This window comes from Sylvia atricapilla, chromosome Z (genome assembly GCF_009819655.1).
Source record: "Sylvia atricapilla isolate bSylAtr1 chromosome Z, bSylAtr1.pri, whole genome shotgun sequence".
Classification (NCBI taxonomy): Eukaryota; Metazoa; Chordata; class Aves; order Passeriformes; family Sylviidae; genus Sylvia; species Sylvia atricapilla.
Window position 1 is genome coordinate 45,277,207 of NC_089174.1, and position 20,696 is coordinate 45,297,902.

Sequence of the window (20,696 nt, forward strand, 5' to 3'; positions counted from 1 at the left end):
AGAGATTTCCTAAAAGCCCAGATGATGTCCAGTGCACATCATGGATGTGGTGGAGATTTGCACGGCTTGGACCAGAGATGTACTCAAGTTACCTGGCAACACTGCAATGGAGAGAAGGCGAGGACAAGGTGGGTGTCCTGGCTAATAAACTAAGGATTTATAAGGACACTGTCACCGCCCCAGTTTGTACCCATGTCTCATCTGTGGAAACAAGACTGGCTGAGCAAGTCCAAAACTTGATTGAAGAAGGCAGTCAGAAACTGAAAAAAGAACTTAAGGAAGAAATTTATGATATCTCACCAGAGCTGACAAGAGTCTCTGCCACTAGGAGCAGGCGTCCCCCAGCCAGGGAGAGGGTTACACACCCTGATCTAACCTCTGGGCTTTTCTTCAGGAGCATGGAGAAGACATGAAGAAGTGGGATGGAAAACCCACCTCCTCCTTAGCAGCCTGGGTACGTGAACTGAAAAGAGAAACACCTATCACAGGAAGCCCATCTAGAATCAATGTTGCTCTGGTTTCTCGTGCGCAGAACTCCAGACGATACAGGAGTGATGATATGATTGATCCTCTTGAGGGGACCTCAAAAACATATTTACAGGAAGAGAACAATGTATGCGATTACCAGGAATAGAGAGGCCCTACCTTTAGCCAGGAAGAGGAAAGGGACAATCGAATCTACTGGACTGTGTGGATCCTATGGCTTGGCACACCTGATGGACAAAAGTATACAGCGTTGGTTGACACTGGGGCCCAATGTATCATGATGCCATCAAGGTATGTAGGGACAGAATCCATTTCTATTACTGGAGTGACAGGAGGGTCCCAGTAGCTGACTGTACTGAAGGCTGAAGTGAATTTAACCGGGAACGAGTGGCAAAAACACCCCATTGCAACTGGCCCGGAGGCCCCATGCATCCTTGGCATAGACTATCTCAGGAATGGATATTTCAAAAACCCAGAAGGATATCATTGGGCTTTTGGAAGAGCCGCAGTGGCAAAAGTAGACATCAGATTGTTGAATACTTTGCCTGGTCTCTCAGATGACCCCTCTGCTGTGGGACTGCTGAGAGTGGAAGAACAACAGGTACCAATTCCCACAGCAACAGCACACCATCAGCAATACCGCACTGACAGCGACTCTGATTCCTATCCATGGGATGATCTGTAAACTGGGGAGCCAAGGTGTGGTCAGTAAGGCCCATTCACCTTTCAACAGCCCGATTTGGCCTGTGCATAAGTGCAGTGGAGAATGGAGACTGACGGTGGATTACCATGGTCTGAATGAAGTCACACTGAGTGCTGCTATACCAGACATGTTAGAGCTTTGGTACGAGCTGGAGTCCAGGGTAGCAAAGTGGTATGCAACCACTGATATTGCCAATGCCGCCTTTTCCATTCCTTTGGCAGCAGAGTGCAGACCCCAGTTTGCTTTCACCGGGAGGGGCATGCACCTGGAACCAACTGCCCCAGGGGTGGAAACACAGCCCCACCATCTGCCATGGACTGATCTAGGCTGCACTGGAGAAGGGTGAGGCTCTGGAACATCTGCAGTACATCGATGACATCATCATATGGGGGAACACCCCAGGGGAGGTCTTTGAGAAAGAAGATTATCCAAATTCTGCTGAAAGCTGGTTTTGCCATTAAACAAAGTAAGGTTAAGGTACTGGCTCAAGGAATCCATTTCCTGGGAGTCAAGTGGCAGGATGGACGTTGCCAAATCCCCACATACATAATCAACAAGATCACTGCCATGTCCCCACCTACCAACAAGAAGGAAACACAAGCTTTCCTAGGTGCCATAGGCTTTTGGAGGATGCACATTCCTGAGAACAGCCAGATTATGAGCCCTCTCTACCTGATTATCTGCAAGAAGAATGATTTCCACTGGGGCCCTGAATAGCAACAAGCCTTTGTTCAGATCAAGCAAGAGATTGCTCATGCAGTAGCATCCCAGTCAGGACGGGACCAGACGTGAGGAATGTGCAGCCAGGAACAATGGTTTGTCTTGGAGCCTTTGGCAGAAGGTGCCTGGGGAGACTTGAGGCCCACCATTGGGATTCTGGAGCTGAAGTTACAGAGGCTCCTAAGCCAAATACAGTCCACAGTGAAGGAGATCTTGGCCCCGTATGAAGGAGTTCAAGCCACCTCAGAAGTGATTGGCACTGAAACACAGCTGCTTTTGGCACTCCGACTACTGGTGCTGCTGGGGTGGATGTTCAAGGGAAAGGTTCCTTCCACGCATCATGCCACCGATACTACATGGAACAAATGGATTGCCCTCATTACACAGCACACCCGTATTGGAAACCCGAATCACCCTGGGATCCTGGAATGGAAAGCTGCAGTATGGAGCCCCACACGATGGGTTCCACAGGCTACTGAGGGAAGGTGGATCTAGTCTGGTTGCAGAGCTTAAAGCCATCTAGCTGGCTTTGGATATTGCTGAACGAGAGAAGTGGCCAGGGCTCTATCTCTACACTGACTCGTGGATGGTAGCTCGTCCTCTGTGGGGATGGCTGAATTGCTGGAATAAGGCCAGCTGGCAGCAGCAGAGGAAAACCCATCTGGGGCTGCGGACATTTGGCAGGACATCGGTGCCCGAGTAGAGAGGCTGACTGTGAAGGTTTGACACGTGGATATGCACATACCCAAGAGCCAGGCTAATGAGGAGCATCACAACAATGAGCAGGTAGACAAAGCTCCAAGGTGAAAGTAGCGCAACTCGATCTAGACTGGCAGCACAAGAGAGGATTATTCCTAGCTTGTTGGGCCCATGATGCCTCTGGTCATCAGGGAAGAGATGCAACATTCAGATGGGCCCATGACGAAGGGGTGGACCTTACTATGGACAGCATCTCACAGGTCATCCACAACTGGGGGACCTGCGCTGCAATCAAACAGGCCAAGCGAATGAAGCCTCTGTGGTATGGTGGACGATGGCTGAAGTACAGTTATGGGGAAGCCTGGCAAATTGACTACATCACTCTTCCCCATACCTGCCAGAGCTAGCACTATGTGCCAACCACAGGATGGTTGGAGACCTACCCTGTACCTCACGCTATTGCTTGGAGCACCATCTTGGGCCTAGAAAAGCAAGTCCTGTAGAGACATGGCACCCCTGAGATAATTGAGTCAGACAATGGGACCCCTTTCAAGAATGGCCTTATGAACACCTGGGCTAGAGAACATGGTATTGAATGAATATATCACATTCCTTATCACACACCAGCAGCCAGGAAAGTTGAACAGGAAAGTACAAAGGACTGCTAAAAACTGCCCTGAAGGCACTTGGCGGGGCTGGGGGGAACCTTGGAGAATGGGAAATAAACTTAGCCAAAGCCACCTGGATGGTCAACACCAAATCAATTGAGGTGGTCCTGCCCAGTCTGAACCCTTACACACAGTCAATGGAGACAAAGTCCCTGTCATGCACATGAAGGGCATTTTAGGAAAGAGTGTTTGGATTAATCCCACCTCAAGCAAAGGCAGACTCATCCATGGGATTGTCTTTGCTCAAGAACCTGGTTACACTTGGTGAGTAATGCAGAAAGATGGGGAAACCTGTTGTGTACCACAGGGAGACCTAATTTTAAATGAGAACTGTGTGTAAGGTTTCATTCTGTATGTATATATGAATACCTCTGTAAGAATTAATTGATTTGGGCATGATGTAGATGGTAATAGAACAAGGGATGGATTGTTGTGGGTTGTACTTTAGGATCTATTCTGTTACCGTCTTCATGAACTGATGAATCCAATTGTTGGAGCACTGCTCTTCCCAGGCCGCCCTCCCTCTGGAGTGCCTTCAGTTAATGGCCCATCAATGCCTTGTGCATGACTCATAGATAACTCCCTCCGGGAGTTATCTCTCTTTAATGGGCCATCAAGGACCTCCTGTATGACTCATCATCCCATTGTGAGATGCTCCACCCCGGGGGAGGAGCCACGCATTCTCACATGGATATAAACTGGGATTTGAGACAATACAGGCAGCCCTTACCCCCTGGATTCCCAGAGGACCAGAGCTACCAGACCTTTTCTACAAGATCAGTGCTTCAGGAAGATCACCTCACCTGGACTGCTTCCATCACCCTGCTCAGGCTGTATTTTGACTCTGTCAGTGGTCTTTTTGTATTATTGCATTTATTTTATTTTACCCTTTTTCTCTTTTATTCCCATTAAATTGTATTTCTGACTTGGAGCCTCTTACTTGTTTTGCTTTCAAACCACTACACACAGATGATGTTTTTAGGAGTGGATTGGTTGGGTTCTTCATTATTCCTGCTGTGAATTGACTATTATGTCTAGGCTTACAACACTGTGCAAGATTTTTTACACTTGGAAATTACTTTTTTACAGCTATTGTTGGACAAATTAGCTTCAGAATTCACTGTGCTCTCTTTGGAATGTGCTCTTTTCCTGTTAATAATGGAGATGCTAAATCTATATTATGTTTTTCTGATTTCTGTTTGTGCTTGTGTTCATAATAATAATGGACATTGACAATTTGGGGTTAGTTAGCCTAGATATTCTAGGCTAGATATTCTAGCCTAGATATTCTCCCCTAGCCTAGATATTCTTTAGAAAGCACACTTCACGTTCTGTAGTTCTTTAATAGATCAGACAATTCTTTCTGTTGGTAGTTCACTCAGAACATGTTATTAGAGGAACCTCGGTAAAATAATGACCAGACTCCATATATACTCACTTGGACTTGCAGCTACAGTAGACAGCCTCAAAGTTACTGATCTTACAATGTTAAGTTTGCTAGGCATTTCTATTTCTAATAGCAAGAAGGATGGTTTAGTAAATATTTCAGTTTGTGTAATATTTTCTTTCCTTTCCATTCTAGAAACAGACATGTTCTTTTTAGCTATCAGTATGGTAGGAACAGACTTCTCCTTGATTGGGCAGCTGTTTCCTCACAGAGCCAGAGCAGAAATTAAGGTAAAAATTAAAACAATAAAACAATTAAACATCTGGTTTTACTTTTCTTTTTCTTATTTTAATTCCTATGCTTCCTCCAGTAGTGTTGATAATTTTGGTTTGAATTTTCTCCACAGTAGTGCTTGTTTTCTGATATCTGTTTCAAGAGGTTATAAGTACCTGAAACATCAAAATGCTGGTTGAATTTCAGTGAATGTATCTAGTAAATGTGGCGTACTTAAACATACTTTGTTTTAGATAAAGAATGCTGATACACCTAAATGGCTGTTCGGTGAGAGTCTTCTGTGTTATGTCTTTTGTTGTACGCAGCTGGGAAAGTCTTTGATATTTCAAACCTTGCTCAGATTAGAAGTTAGGAAAAGGTGTAGAAAATAATAAAAACTGTAGCTGGTGATAGCTATGGTAACAGATTTTGTATTTAAAAATTAATTACAAACTTGTGTTCTATGGATATGCATGCGAATTTCAACAACTTTAGTTGCTTTGTTGCACTGAAGGCTTACTTTGAGCTGCCATTTTGTACAACATATTGTTGCATTTCTTGCTTAATGATAAGCACAACTGTGCATTTGCTTTTAGAACAAGTTCAAACGTGAGGAAAAAGCTAATGCATGGAGAATAGACAAAGCTTTCAGTAAGTAAATATTCCTTACCCTACAATGAGTCATTAATTGGTAGCCATCTATCTCTGTGGTAATTTCTGTGCTTTGCCTTGTTTTAATTACTCAGAAAAAAGTTTTTGCTCATAGGTGAATCCAGAAACTGTGGAATCTTAGGTTTTCATAACAAGCATAGTCCACAATAATGATCTTTAGGTTTTTTTTCTGTCTTTCCTGGATGTCTGCTAAATGAGATTAATAGAAACTTTTCTCTCTTTATTCAGTTAAGGGTAATTCTTCTTATTCATGGGAATATCTAGCACAGTTATTTATTGTAAACTGCTTTGAGACTCCTTTAAGCCTTTCTTTGTTAGTTGAACGAGGTACATATGTCTTACACCAGCATGTTAATACATTATTTGGTACTATGATATGGTTAATATATTTGTCAGTTCTTAAGTTTTCTGAACTGCTTAGCTTTGTAATGGTTTTTTAAAACTAAACTACCATGATTCAGTCATCTTTATGTCAACTTCAGCCCCTGCTCAAATGATACTGCAAATACTTTAAAGATCTCTCTGTTTAAATATATTTTACCTTCGCTTTTGATATTATCTTATGTATCGCTAGTAATTTTACAAAGATGAAGCTTGAAAAAATAATCAACTTTGGAATCTTCTATTTCTTTGCTTTAATCTGATAGAAGAAAAACGACCCTTTGATTTTGAATTCTTTGCCCAGCTGCTTGAGAAGGTCTTAGCAGATGAGGAAAAGAGGAAGCAAAAAACTGTTAAAAGCCAGAGGCTGAAACAAAAAAAATCTCCAAGACCACAGAAGAAGTCAAAAGGTACTTTAGAAGAGTGGTTGAGAAGGCATTACAGAGCACTGGTCAGTAATGTGTTGCTAGCAGAGGAAAAATCACATAGGGCGTCACATTTTCCTTCCCTGTTGTGGATAGGACTAGAAGATCTTCATAGTGTAACTTTTTCAGGTGTAGTTTACTGATGTACAGATGGTTATTATTTTGATGAGCCGATAACATGATGCCACAGTGAGAATGGTGCTCTTCCACAATCTGAAGTGCTGATACTCTAATTTACCAGTTGCAAAGTATCTTCATGAGTTGCTAATGAGTACACTTACAGAATTTTTGGGCCAAAATCATGCTTTTTGCAAACTCCTCTGCGTTCAAAATTTTCTTACATTTAAAATCCTCTTGTTTTGAGGTTCTGTTTCTCCTTTAATAGTAGTTTAACTACCTGAGTCAGAGGGGTATGATTCTTTTCAGAGAATCATGTAAAAGTCATTTTGTCTTCCTGGTCTGTTAAAAATAAAGATTATGTTTAATTACTGTTGATCACTACTGTGTCTTACTGCCTCAGTACCTGGGAAAGGACCTTTGACAGATGTGCTTTAATTAAAAACAATTAGACAGATACCACTTCATACATTTCATGCTAGTTCTGTGGCAGTGTTCACTTATTTGTTCCACAAGGACCCATTCTTTTGTAAGTGGTATTGTGAAACAAACAAGTGATCATCTTTTTGAAGGCTATGCTAGCTAGGAAGCAAATATCTTAACATTTGAATAGTTGCTGCTTTTCTATAGCCTTTTGGATTTGATTAAGTAAAATATCCCATGTGTTAAGACTTATAACCATGTAGAGAAATCTTATCTCTACACTTAGAGATTAAAGGTGTGTCATTGTAAAGCAATGTGAGTATGTTTTCTACTTCTGTTGCATTTTGGACTTCTTAATTACAGAGAAAGAAGTTCATTTAAGGCAAATAAAAAGGAAAGGAAAAGTTCTTTGTGGTTAAATACAGGATCAAGACAAAATGTCCTTAAAACAGAGGGGGGAATACTTTAGAAACTCATTAAACCCAAAAAATAACTTGTTAATTATTAGCTAGATAATATTTCAGCTTTCTTATGTAAGCGAGAATGATCAACTGTTATACATTTCTTAATAAAAAATGGCTTTTGCATGGCATACCTTCTGTAACCATCAACAAAAATTCTTTATAGGAGTAGCAATGTCCCTCTTCCCTGAATCCAAATGTAACTGCAAAAAAGCATAGGCACAATAGCATTTACTAAATTTGCTTTACATCCCATATTGACTTTCCCCTTGTGAAGTATTGTCTTATGTGCAGAATGGGTTTTGTATTAAATGCTGAAGTTAATCTTAAGGTGAAGCTTTTCTGGCAGGTCAATGACTGATGTTGTCCAGTCCTTCTCACACACCTGGCAGTGTATTGGCAGTGATACATGAGTACACAAATGTTTTTCATTGAAACGCCTTCACTGTTGTTGCTCCTAGTACTCCACCATTCTATTAACCAAGAACCATATTGTCTCAATAGCAAAAGCTGCTAGCGCAGAAGCTGCTAATGATCAAGATGAACTTCAGGAAGCTAGAATTTCTGATGCAGAAACAGAAGCAGATGGTGTGACAGCTGAGAAAGAAAATGAGGAATCTTTGGGCATTTCTGAACTGGCAGAAGAACAGGTTGCATTAGAGCCAGCATTAGCAAAAAAGAAGAGAAAGAAGAGAAAAGATGATCTGGAACAGGAAGTAGAGAATATTCCAGAAGAAATGCCTGTTCCTTCAAAAACCACTGAAGACGGGAAGTCTTCTAATAAAAGTAAGAGGCAAAAATGCTTTCATGTTCAAATTGAACTTTCATGTTCAAATAGAAATTTCATTTAAAGTAATTGGAAACTTAATAGTCCTAGTTTGGTCTTTGATTTTTATTGCTGATCTGCCTTCTAGGGAGTTGTAGAACAATGCCTTTTAAAATCAGCTTTTATTCTAAATCTAAACATACTTTGTTTTAGATGAGAACAGTTCTCTTAAATCTTAATACTTAGACTTTCCCTACTAGGATTTTTACTTTTATATTAAGTCTTCTTCACTGTAGCTAGGATTTGATTACTGGAATTTTAAGATGTTTCCCAGAATGTCCAAACTGATTTAATTCTTATTAATTATCAGGGAAACAAGTGATACATGATGCAAGCAGTGATGGTCATACTGCCTGTGGAGAAGAAATGGATTGTGCTATTGAAGGAAAACCAAATGAGACTGCTCTAACAGAAGAAGAGAGATCAGAATCCTGTTCACCAGTGAATAACCAGATGGGAAGAGAACATAGTGTCAATTTATGCAGGTAATGTTTATAATGTAAAGCTTAGGCAAAACAAAAAAATAGTTTAGATTTTTAATATTGGTTTTATTTATCCATGACTACCACCATTTAACTGCCACAGAATATGCAGAATCTTTCCTGGGATTTAGTAAACTATTTATGATTTACATTCTCAAAATATTCTCTGCCCTAATGGGCTGCTCTTGCATAATAAATGTACATAATTACTAAAATCACTTCCAAAAGTTATTTAATGTTTTAAGAGTGTTTAGGAAGACCGTTGTTTATCCTAGCTTCTAATATTTCTCTTGAACCACTGCTTGATAATGGATCTAAATTGAGTTACTATATTCTTGGACTTTTTATCTGTAATAAAACTACTTTTCCAGAAAAGAAAGGTTGCTTAGATCTTATTTTTGCAGAATTTGGTGAGAGACAAGTTTTTAGGTTCAGTTTTGGGCATACTTTTACTAAAAAGAAAGTGAATGCTGGTTTATTAAACTTGTTATATGTGAAATTGGTAAATCTAAAAATTCATTATGATACTGTGAGTCCTGCTTCAGAATTTTGTGTGATAATTTGTTTTATTTAGCTGTATTGTAATAGTTTGTCATTTAATACAGATTCCCAGAAACTTCCATTTTCTTAAATAGTTCATTACAAGTGTATGAAGAGACAGTTACTTCCCTTTGGATTCAACCTAGATTGTTATAAAAGATCAGAGAAAAAAAAATTGGTGTACAGCTGTCCATGTTAAAGTTTATTTTCTTAAAAGTAGTCTGTCTAGAATAATAAGATGAGATTTTAACATCATCTTATAATTGCAGTGCAAAATTACAAAAGTTGTTTTAAAGCTCATAGTTTGAAAATATTACTAAAATTGTCAGAGTCTCTGAAACATGAGTAGTTATTTAGTGTCAAAACTGCATTGTTTTTCTGTGCAACTTCCTCTGTCTTTAAGCAGAAATAGCTTTTTTTCTAGAAGTTTACTAATGTTCCTGTATGCTTTTATTTATTTCAGCCTTGAAGATAGCAATGATGTTCTATTAGAAGCAGAACCTGCTAAATTGAGAACCAGAGATCCTGGAGATGATACATCACAGGAAAGCCAGATTCCAGAGTTACCAGTTTCAAATATTAAAAGCAAGGAAACACAATCCATAGAAACTATAGAATCAAAGGTATTACTATTTTTTTATGTAGTTCTTCTCAAGATCTTGCCCTCGATCATTAAAAGTGCTTCGTAAGTCAAAGCCTTTTTTTGGTGGTTTTTGTCATGTTCTCACCACCAGGTGGAAAACAATTAATAGGGGTAAAAACATCACCAAAAGTGAAATACTATAAATTCTCCCAGGCTAAATGGGCTGTCTGTTAATGTAAATGTATTCAGAGACTATACTGTCCAAGCCTGACTTACCTCACAGACAATTTAAATGGCTCAACAGTTTAATTATTCAAAAGTGGAGGACTGAAGTATGAACAGCTAGGCGTTGGAGCAGGATTTTGCTGGCATATGCTTACTGGCATGGTGTTGGAAACTGATTTGAGTGGAATGTGCATTGGTTGATTTGTGCTGCTCCATGAATGATCTGAATGATGGAGCAGGGTGTCATCTCAGCAAGTTTACACATTAGGCAGATCTAGAAGGAATTGCTTCCCAAAGACAAAGACACCCAAAGGTTGTACTGGGCTCCAAAAGAACCTGGAGAAGCTGGAGAAGTCGGCTGACAGGAACCTCAGAAAGTTCAGCAAGGGGAGATGCAAAGTCCTGCAGCAGGGGAGGAACAACCCAAGGCACCCAAGCGTGTGCTGCAAGCCACCCAGATGGAAAGCAGCTTTGCAGAAAAGACCCTGGCTGTCCTGGCAGTCTCCATGTTGAACATGAACCAGGAAGGTGCTGTGGCTGCACAAGCAGCTCACGGTGACCTGGGCTGCAGCAGGAGAAGTGTTCCCAGCAGGCTGAAGGAGGTGATCCTTGCCCCTCGTTCAGCTTCACTGAAGAAGCCACACCTGCAGGACTGACCAGTTCTGGGCTCTCTGCTAGGAGAGACGTGGACACACTGGAACAGCCCCTCAAAGGGTCACACAGATGGTAAAGGGGTTGAAGCATCTCTCCTATGACAAAAAGCTGAAGGAGCAGGAACTGTTCAACCTGGAGAGAAAGCTCAGGGGGATCTCTTCAACAGTTCCACAAAAACCCAAGGGAAGGGTGCAAACAGGACAGGGCCAGGCTCTTTCCAGGGATGCCCAGTGACAGGACAAGAGACAATGGCCAAACAATTCCTTCTGAGCACCAGGAAATCCTGTTTCACTGTGACGGTTACCAGGCACTGCCACAGGCTGCCCAGAGAGGCTGTGGAGTCTCCATCCTTGGCAAGATTCAGAAGCTGTCTGGACACAGTATTGGACAACCAGCTCCAGGTGCCTTGACTATTGGTTCTGCATGGCCTGGTTTTGGTAACAAGGGGCTAGATGGGTGACTTCTATGAGAAGCTGCTGGAAGCTTCTTCCCTCCCCAGCAGAGCCAATCGTGACTCCAAAGATGGATGTGCTGCTGGCCGAGGCTTGGCCAATTAGAAGTTATGGTAACTCCTCTGTGATAACATATTTAAGAAGAATTCAAAAGAAACATGGGTTGCAGAGTTGTGATTGCAACCAGAGAAGAGCAGAGAGAGAATATGTGAGAACAAGTCTGAAAACACCAAAGTGGAGAGGGAGGGACAAGAGGTGCTCCAGGCACTGGAGCTGAGATTCCCCTGCAGCCCGTGGGGATCCATGGGGGATGTAGAGATCCACTCACAGGCCGTGGGGATCCATGGGGGATGCAGAGATCCACTCACAGCCCGTGCAGGGGGTGCCCATGCTGGAGCAGGTAGGTTCCTGGAGGAGACTGTGACCCTGTGGGAGACCTGTGGAGAGAGGGGCCCAGCTCCCAGGCTGGAGCAGCCTGTCCTTGGAAGATTGCACCCCACAGAAGAGTGACCCACACTGCAGCAGTTTGAGGGGGACTGGTGAGATAGAGCCAAGTCAGAGAAGCTAGTGGAGGACTATCTCCTGTTGGAGGCACTCCAGAGTACAGCAAGAGAGGGATGCTTCTCCCTGAGCAGTGGGAGCATCCTCGGGTGATGAACTGATCATAACCCCCATTCCCTGTCTCCTTACACTGCTGGGATAAGGGGTAGATCTGGAAGGAGAGGTGTGGGGAAGGTATTCTTAAGGGTTTGTTATACTTCTCATAATCTTCTGATTTTGTTAGTAATAAATTCATTTTGTATGTCTAAGTTGAGCCTGTTTTGCCTGTGATGCTATTTAGTGAGAGATCTCTCTCCTGGTTCTTATTTCCAACCATAAACCCTGTGCTAGATTTTGTCTCATCTGTCCAGCTGAAGAGAGGAGTGACTGAGCAGCTTTGGTGGGTGCCTGGCATCTGGCCCAGGTTAACCCACGACACTTGATAAGGGGTAGACCAGAAGACCCCTAGCATACCTTTCTACTCTCAACCACTATGACAATCTTGTTTCTCCTTTTTTTTACATTAAAGTAGAAGATCATCTAAGTTTATTGTTTCTTTTCTACAACTTTTTTTTTCTTCCTCAGAATGAAGATACACATCACTCACAAAAAACAGATGGAAAGCAGAGTGCATCAGAAGGTGGTTCACAGTCTGAAATCATGTAAGCAGAATTATTTTACTTCACAGTGGCACTTTGAACTAAACCTGTATCTACTCAATTTGGATATAATTCCAGTTGACCACAGGAGATTGGACAGTCAGGATGTCATGATAACTTGTGTTCCATATTCAGTGAAGCTTTTTAGTAGAAATTTTGGTTACTGAGTAGCAGTGCATTAGCTAAGACCAAAAGGGTAGATAGGAATAGGGAGAAAGACTTAGCTAAACTTGGAGGGAAAAAACCTAGTCTTTCTACAGTCTTTCTACAAGAGCAAGAGAATGAAGAAATTCTGCTCATTCTGGGTAAAGCTTGGCTGCGAAATTTGACTTTTGTTTTTTTTAATAGAAGGGCCTCACTGAATTCTTTGACATTCATTATTGTCCATCAGAGCTTATTAGCAGTATTCATCATGTGTATGGTGTATTTCTTCTTTGTTATTTGGAAACTGTTCCTCTTTGGAACTTGGTGCAAGCTTCCTCTTTGGAACTTGATGCAAGCTTCTGTCAGAGTCAAGCTTCTAAGACAGAAGATACTTCAAAATGTCTCTGTCTTAACTGTATTCCTTTCTGAACTTAATTTTGACGACTGTTTCTTATATTGAGAAATGGTGTTTAAATAAGTCTATGCCTAAGACTGTGCATTTTTGCATGATTATTGACTTCTTATTTCAACATACAGTTTTTTAAAGGTGATTTGGAGGTGGGGTACTAGTTAATGCTAAGTTGGTTTTCATACTTCTGTCTTTCCCTTTTTGAATGGCAGCTCACTGTTATGATAAAGACTGTCAAAGCTTTATTTGTCCTGTTCTAGAGAGAATATAAGAAAAGGTAGTATTTCCCAGTCTGAAGATTATTCATAAGATATAGGGCTGTGTCACTGTGTGAATCCCAGGACATGCCATTGCAGCGGTTAAGGACACAGAGAGTGATGTACGTACCCCGTTCTTCAGTAAGATGTAAATATTTGCAGTAGGACAAGGTATTTGAAAAAAGTTTGGTTTTCCATGACTGAGATAGCTTTGAAAGAGGATGGGAGGACAGAAGAGGTGGATGCAAAACATTGTATATAGGGCAGATTTATATTGTTTCTATATAAAATTAATCATGCTGACATGAATTGTGAATCCCTAGGAGAAGAAATATTCCTATTTGCTTAACAGCAGGAAATACTTCCTTCAAGTATTTTGAAGTACATGCCACTGAAAGCCAGCAAAGTTGTTAAGATTTATTTGATGCTCTTTTCATAACTTTTTAACATGTCTTTTCATACCAGAAAGATGCAGTGGGTTTTTTTTTTTTTTCTTTTCTGATTATTGTCTTGCTGCATGCAATATCTTGACCCATACAGTCTATGATGCTCTTGAAGTGTGTCTTGAACCATATAAGACTTTAGGTTTCTCTTCGGTAATAATGTATACCACTTTTCTTTATATCTTAAGGAGAACTGAAAAGTTAGCAGACAGAAGGCGCTTGCAAAGACCTAAACCAAATTTAGTGAGATCATCTGGAAGGAGGGAGATGGCAACACAAGACAAAATGGAGGCCAGAACTTCTCCAAGTCTTGCAAATGCAGGTGAAAAGGTCAGAAAGAGGCATGTTACTTAGTATGTTGTTCTTGATGCTGCATCTGTTTTGCTCAGTGGAGATACTGCGGGCCAGTGATAGTCTTAGAAATAATGTTTTGGGAACTTCGAGTACAATAACTGCACATTTCTCAAAGAGTAATATTCCTGCCTCAATTCCAGTGCTCTGAAGAGGACAGTAGAGGAAGCAGAAATGAAGCCACAGAAGTAGAGAACAGAGATTTGGATACTGCATCTCAGTAAGTATTGAGATCACTTTTCCAGTCTCCTGATATTAACTGAGTATAATTGTTATTTGTTTCATATAGTCCTCTTAGAGAAAGATAACAATAACTGTGAAGCTTTAATATGAATTTCAAAATTGACTTTAGCTTTTTTTTTTTTTTTTTTTTTTTTTTTTTTTTTTTTTTTTTTTTAATGATATCAGGTGGTACTTAGGTAGAAAGTATGTACATCTTTTCTGGAAAGTTGATGAAAGCATTGCTGTATGAAGTAACAAAAATGCCTGTAATTTGATAGGGGGAGAGTGATAACTACGGCTTTGCTTTCCTCCCAGCCTCAGTTATCAGGTGATGGTTCTGCTTCTGGCAATTGCAGAATTAGCCGTGGTATGCAGTCTGGTTAGGTTTCTCCCATATGTGACAAATTAATCTCTTTTTATTACGTAGATAAATTGAGTTTTCCCACGTTGTAAGACTAAACAAAGTCCTGCTGCTTGTGTGAAGCAACTTGTGTAAATTTGGGCAAATCTTTCTGAAGACAATCCCAGTAAAGAAATCTGTGCAATTCATTGTATGGTTAGATAGGCTTGAATATTATGGAGTAAATGTCACTGTTGTGGATCCTTTGTGCAGAGAACCTGAAAAAACTGCAATTGCAAAGACACTCTATCGACAGAGATTTAAACCTAATGTTACGAGAGCATCTGGAAGGAAAGAAGAGCCTGAAACAGACGAAGGAAATTATAAAATGTCCCATCTACAGCCTAAGGGGGAAACTGAGAAGGTATTTAATAAAGTAACATAACTGAAGATAATGTGTTAGCTAAAAAGCTGCTGGATGCAACAGTAATGTTTTTTAATCTTTTTTTTCTTTACTTTTTTGCTCCTACGTATGATCAGGAATTAGCCACTTACTTAACCTGCTTTCAGTGACAGTGTGGTATTGCCTAGTAGCCTCAGCTACCGTGAGAGGTTGTTGGAATACAGTAGATACTAATAGTCTTTCATGTCCTGCAGCAAATACAACTTCAGGTGTTTACTCTAGTTTTTACTGCACATGTCTGACTGTGAATTTACCCTGTAATTTTTGTGTGTCATAAGCAATCTTTTTTGTCTCCTCTTATGAACAATTACTTGGGTCAGTTAGGAGATGCTGTACTTTATGAACGTAAGATAGTTCATGTCATAATACTCTGTTTCTGTTCAGAATATTGACCAAGGTAATAGATCTGATGTTACCAGTGACGATGCTGCAGAAAAAGATAACAAAGTCCTGGAGACAATGTCTCAGTAAGTATGATAAAAATAAGAAGATAAGCACTCCTGTCCTGCGATTTACCATTCTTGTCACTTGTGGTAGTATTTTGTAGTGTGGTAATTACAGAAGTTTTTCAAGAAACTTCTGTAGTACAGAAATTGAGGGCAAAATAGGAATCTTCATTAACTTATAAAACATATGTGAAGTATTTTCATTTTTAAATGGTACTTTTTAAATTATAAGTCAGTCATGGTATATGTAAAAACGTTGAAAACTTAGTCCTTTGAAAACTAAAACAGGCCCGTATCTACTCACTTTTAATATTAAAATGCATTCATTTTAACAGTGGTTAAGTATTTAAACAAATAAGAGGAAGAAAAAAATCCAATATATGGGCAATGTAATGCACATATTTATTAAGTGTTGCATTTTTCTTCAGTGAAGTGGCAGCTGTAGTGTAAAAGGAAGAATATATTTTACAGAAGATATTGTAAAAAATAAAAACTTCAAAAAGCCAACTTTCCCACCAAATACTCCCCCACAAAAAAATCCCCAAAACAACCTCTAAACCAAGGCAGAAATAAAAAACAAAAACCTCAGACTTTTCTTTTAAAGGTAGATAGTTGAAGAGGATGGATGGAGATAAACTGGGTGTGATAATCTGCCAGAAAATATTTTCATTTATTTCTTTCATTAATCTGCTCTGTAACTTGATGCTCAGTGTAAAAAGGTGTTGAAGAATCTGACACTTCTCATAATGCACTACTGATACTTTTACATTAGTAAGATAAAAAAAGTCATGTCTTTTCAGAATACACTAAAATATTTGCATATGAATATGCGTATCTGAATATTTGCATATTTTTTATCTCTTTGTTAAATTAGGTCCATCTGCCTCTAGATTAGATAGGAATACAAAAAGATTTCAAATCCATTATGGATCAGAAAAAGGTCTCTCTAGTGTGGTATCCTGTCACCAATGGGAAGAGGAAAATAACAGGGCAAAAATAAGTTTAAACTCTCAGTCCCTAGTAGATACACTTCCAATTTTATTATTTCAGGAAGCTAGTAATACATTTTAGGTAAGTGTATGTTAATAACTTAGAAGAAAGGGGGAAAAAAAAAATCACTTCTCCAAGTCTCCCACTTTCAGATATGGTACGCGCTTCATGGTCATATATGTTTCTCCAGGTCTAATGAAACAGCTGGTTTAAAAGATGGCAAACGGATTGTATTCAATCAAACACCTGTAAAGAGAGGTAGAATACAGAGACCAACACCAAATCTAGGAAGAACAGTTGCAAGGCAAAAAGAACAGATAGATGAAAAAGATCCTGAAGAGGAAACAACTGAAGGTGGAGAAGCAGGAAAAAGTGTCTTACACCATCAAGATGAAAACAATGATTCCTGCCTCAAAAATGTAAGTTTCTGGAGCAGTAGTTTATGTGTGCTGTTTTGTTGGGTCCTTAGTAAAAGCCTTGGTAACAAAGACCTAGGTACATACCACGTAATTTGTAGGGATAAGTTTTGCATGCTTCGTTTATTATTTCTGAATAACTAAATTGTCATAAAATTTCCTCATTTTTGTACTTGGGTACTGTTTTCCATGGTATCAAGTTTAACGCCCATCAGCAACCAAGTACCAACTCGCTTGCTCACTGCCCCACCAGCAGCAGTGGAGACAGAACTGGAAGGGTAAAAGCTGGAAAACTGGCTGGATGTAAGCTTTAATAGGGAAATGTAAGGTTTAATAGGGAAAGCAGAAGCTACACTCATGTGCAGAGCATGGGCAGAAACTCTTCTACTACTTCCCATGAGCAGGCAGGTGTTCAGCCACATCAGCAAAGCTGGGCTTCACCACACATAATGGTTACTTGGGAAGACAAGAGCCTTTCCTCCTACTTTATATACTGAGCTGCATGTCAGCAGGACATGGAATATCCCTTTGGTTAGCTGGGGTCATGTGTCCTGGACTGTGTCCCCTCCCATTCTTCCATGCTCCCCCGACTTCCTCTCCTCTCCAGCTTGCCAATATGAAAAGCAGAAAAGACCTTGGGTCTGTGTAAGCCTTGCTCAGCAATAATTAAAACATCTCAAACATCTCTGTACTGTCAAACCTGTGTGCAGCACAAACCCAAAACACAGCCCCGTAATTGACACTGAAAAGAGCTTACTCTACTCTAGTCAAAACCATATGTCAAAACCAAACAATATGTGGAAATGGAATATATCTCACTTTGTTGTATTGTGATACCAGATCTGAAAAGAGAAATACAAAGAAAAAATGTCTCAGAAGATGTTGTAATAATTAAGCAGATGGTACTCAGTGTTCTGACACAGAAAAGCCAATTCTTTATTCACAAAACTCATATTTATAGGAAATATCAGAAGGCACTGTGTTAAACCTAACTGGTCAGCAATACAGTGAAACTCAGTTCATTGTTCAGTAAGGGGTATTGTATATGTCTGTCAAATTTTCCCTCTCTAGATATATTTACATATTTTCTTCACTGATTCTCATGGGACAGATTCATTGTTTATGCAGGTGCAAACTTATTTTTCTCTGTAAGAATAGGTTGTTGTGCTCATTCTTATAATTTTTCTTTATGGGAACTTCCAAGCTACTTCTAGCTTAGTTTAAATAACTTAAAAGAGAAAATATAAGAAAAATAACTTTCTACTTTTGTAGTAGACACTAATATTAGTTGGATGCACAAGAAGCAAGAGAAATTGTAGTGTTTCTGTCGAAAACATTAAAACTTTTCCTTCTGCTCTCCTAGAAGAGAGATTGAGCAAATGTTTCATCTTAACAGAGTGGAACTTCTATTTCTTTTAGGATTTAACAGTTCATGAAGATATTCAGCCATCCAGTGTGACATTAGAAGATGTTTCTGCAAATTCTGAGATGAACTCAATATATACAAGACAGTGTTTCCAAGAAAAGTCCTCAGAAGCAGAAAGCTATGAAAGTGAAAAGAGATTGTCAGATGTTTCGAAACAGGTTTCAGATTCCAATACAGGGTAAGGTTATTTCTTTTTAATGGAGAGAAGGGATGGTCCAAAGCTATCAGTATCTCTAGGTGTTACACTATTTTACATTCAACCCCAACATTACAATTAAGTTTTATATAAAGACATATTTAATCAAGACAGTACTAGACTTCAACAAACAAAACCCCAAGGGCTTGAAAGCATTAAATTTACATGCTGTTGGATGTTAATTTGATCTTTAGACTATTGACCTTTCTAAAAAATCTACTTTTCTAATGCTCAGTCCCTGTGATTGTCTTCTTCGTGTTGATCTCCGCGGTGCATCCCAGTATGCTTCTATAAACCCTTGAGGACAGGGTCTGGTTTCCTCTTAAAGTGTCTCTTAAAAAAAAATGTCAACCGCAGGTATCCTGTAAGTGCTGGGTAGCTTTAAACATGATTCGAGGAAGACATTTGTAAAATGTGTATATCATGTTAAAATGTCTCAACTTATCTTCTGGGTCTCAAGTGGAAGTTGCAGTTAACATACCTTTGCTTACTTGTTTGTAAGATACAGAGGCTTTTGGTGATGATCACTGTGTTGTTATTGGATCTTTTTCATGTCACTGATGTTGTTATTGCTCTGAGTGCTGTATACAAGTATGCCATATTGTCCCATGCCTGTTTGTTGTTGTAGGGAATCTCATCCTCAGAAGGAAGACAAGAAAACTATTGTATCATCAACTCGGCTCCTAAGGACGCGATTTCAGAGACTGAAGCCAAATTTAAGAACAACTAGTAGAAAGGAAGTTCTGAATGTAAATAGTAAATGTGCATTGCAGGAACATACCAACAAGGAAGAAAATTCAACACAGTGTGATAGTGAATGTAGCATCCTTCCTGACACAGATGTAAGGCTTTTGGTTCTTTCCTTTAGTTGTATTTGAACTTTTGGTTTTGTGAAATGAAATACTGATGATTTAAAAAAAAAATACAAAGCTAACTTTTTGAAACAACTTTTTCAAAAGCTAAAATTTTCTTCATTAAAACTTGTGTACTTTTCACTTGGTCATATGTAAGGAGAAAAAGGTGACTGAATCCCTTGTTACATGTCCAGATGTCTTTCTGACCCAAGGTGGCACTATATAGAGTTGACAGGGAAGAACAAAAAAGTATTAATAGAAAATGGCACAGAAGAAATACAGATTTCAAGCTATTTTGTCTTAAATAATAGTGTGTATTTGTTCTGGAAAGACTAGGAAATCATTAGTTAGCAGTTACAGAGGAGTTTTGTAGGAGAGTGCAAAAAGCTGAGTTTTTCAGAGAGTGGTAAGTACCAAACTTCATAGAGTCTTTTTTTTGGTTTATTATTACAGCTTTTTCTGGTTCTTGTTTACTTTTTTCAGAAAGCAGGAAAATGTGAAGTCCTAAATGCACTAGAATCATTGGGAAAGGAGAAGTCACTTTGCTCTCAGGAGGTTTCTGAGAGGCCAAGTTGTAAGTCCCCAAAAACATTTTCAAGATCAGAGAATTGTGAACTGGAGTTCTGTCTGCCTGAAAATAGCCAAGGTGTCATTTCTACTACTGTTGTAGGGTAAGGGCTTACTACTTTTGATTCTTGGCTGTAACAATGAAAGAATTTTACAAGGAAATTGCTGTGCCAATGGATTGCCATCTGGCAACCATAGTCTGGAAATTTTGTGCAGTATTTTCATCATTCTCATAGTTTAACACTAGTGATACTACAATTTCAGTAGCTTCTATACTAAGCATGACTTAAGTGAGAATTCACTTTATAACTGTTTCATCATCTGAAAGACTGGATTCATTTTACATAAAATGAAATGCTAGTTTGCTTATCAGAGAAGCCATGTGAAAATTGCTTTGGTTTTATAGCAGCAAGTAGTCAGTAAGTTAATACCTTCAATGAGTTAATTAATTCTGTTGTTGGAAGTATTTAAAAGACTGGTGCTTTGAAATTTTTACTGGAAAAAATTGTCATTTCTAATTTAAACTCATCAGAACTTTTAGTTCACAAGATTTCTCTTTAAAAACTTTTTTTTTTTTTTTCATGTAATGCTAATGGACCTGTTTGTGTTTCTAACATGCATTTGTACTAAGTTTTGGATTATTTTTTCTGTCTTAACTTTGCACTGATGACAAAAACAGCATTCAAGAGGAGCATCAACAAGCACCCCTTCCACCTATACAGCTGACACAGAACAAGAGGTGCCAGCCAAACTTGGTAAGAAAGAATTGCAAATATCAGAAAATGAGAGGAAGAAA

The 20,696-nt window shown here is 39.3% G+C and overlaps 1 protein-coding gene across 1 annotated transcript in view; it reads left to right on the forward strand.

Annotated features, from left to right (window-relative positions):
* Window positions 1-20,696, forward strand: part of BDP1 (B double prime 1, subunit of RNA polymerase III transcription initiation factor IIIB) — a 57,612-nt gene that overhangs the window by 10,474 nt on the left and 26,442 nt on the right. Inside the window, exons 7-22 of the mRNA XM_066339731.1 lie at window positions 4,859-4,953; window positions 5,533-5,587; window positions 6,256-6,399; window positions 7,920-8,201; window positions 8,552-8,726; window positions 9,727-9,886; window positions 12,303-12,379; window positions 13,818-13,959; window positions 14,124-14,200; window positions 14,816-14,966; window positions 15,390-15,472; window positions 16,632-16,860; window positions 18,277-18,461; window positions 19,108-19,321; window positions 19,817-20,004; window positions 20,580-20,655. Coding sequence (XP_066195828.1) covers window positions 4,859-4,953; window positions 5,533-5,587; window positions 6,256-6,399; window positions 7,920-8,201; window positions 8,552-8,726; window positions 9,727-9,886; window positions 12,303-12,379; window positions 13,818-13,959; window positions 14,124-14,200; window positions 14,816-14,966; window positions 15,390-15,472; window positions 16,632-16,860; window positions 18,277-18,461; window positions 19,108-19,321; window positions 19,817-20,004; window positions 20,580-20,655 — 2,333 coding nt within the window. The remainder of the gene's footprint in view (window positions 1-4,858; window positions 4,954-5,532; window positions 5,588-6,255; window positions 6,400-7,919; window positions 8,202-8,551; window positions 8,727-9,726; window positions 9,887-12,302; window positions 12,380-13,817; window positions 13,960-14,123; window positions 14,201-14,815; window positions 14,967-15,389; window positions 15,473-16,631; window positions 16,861-18,276; window positions 18,462-19,107; window positions 19,322-19,816; window positions 20,005-20,579; window positions 20,656-20,696) is intronic.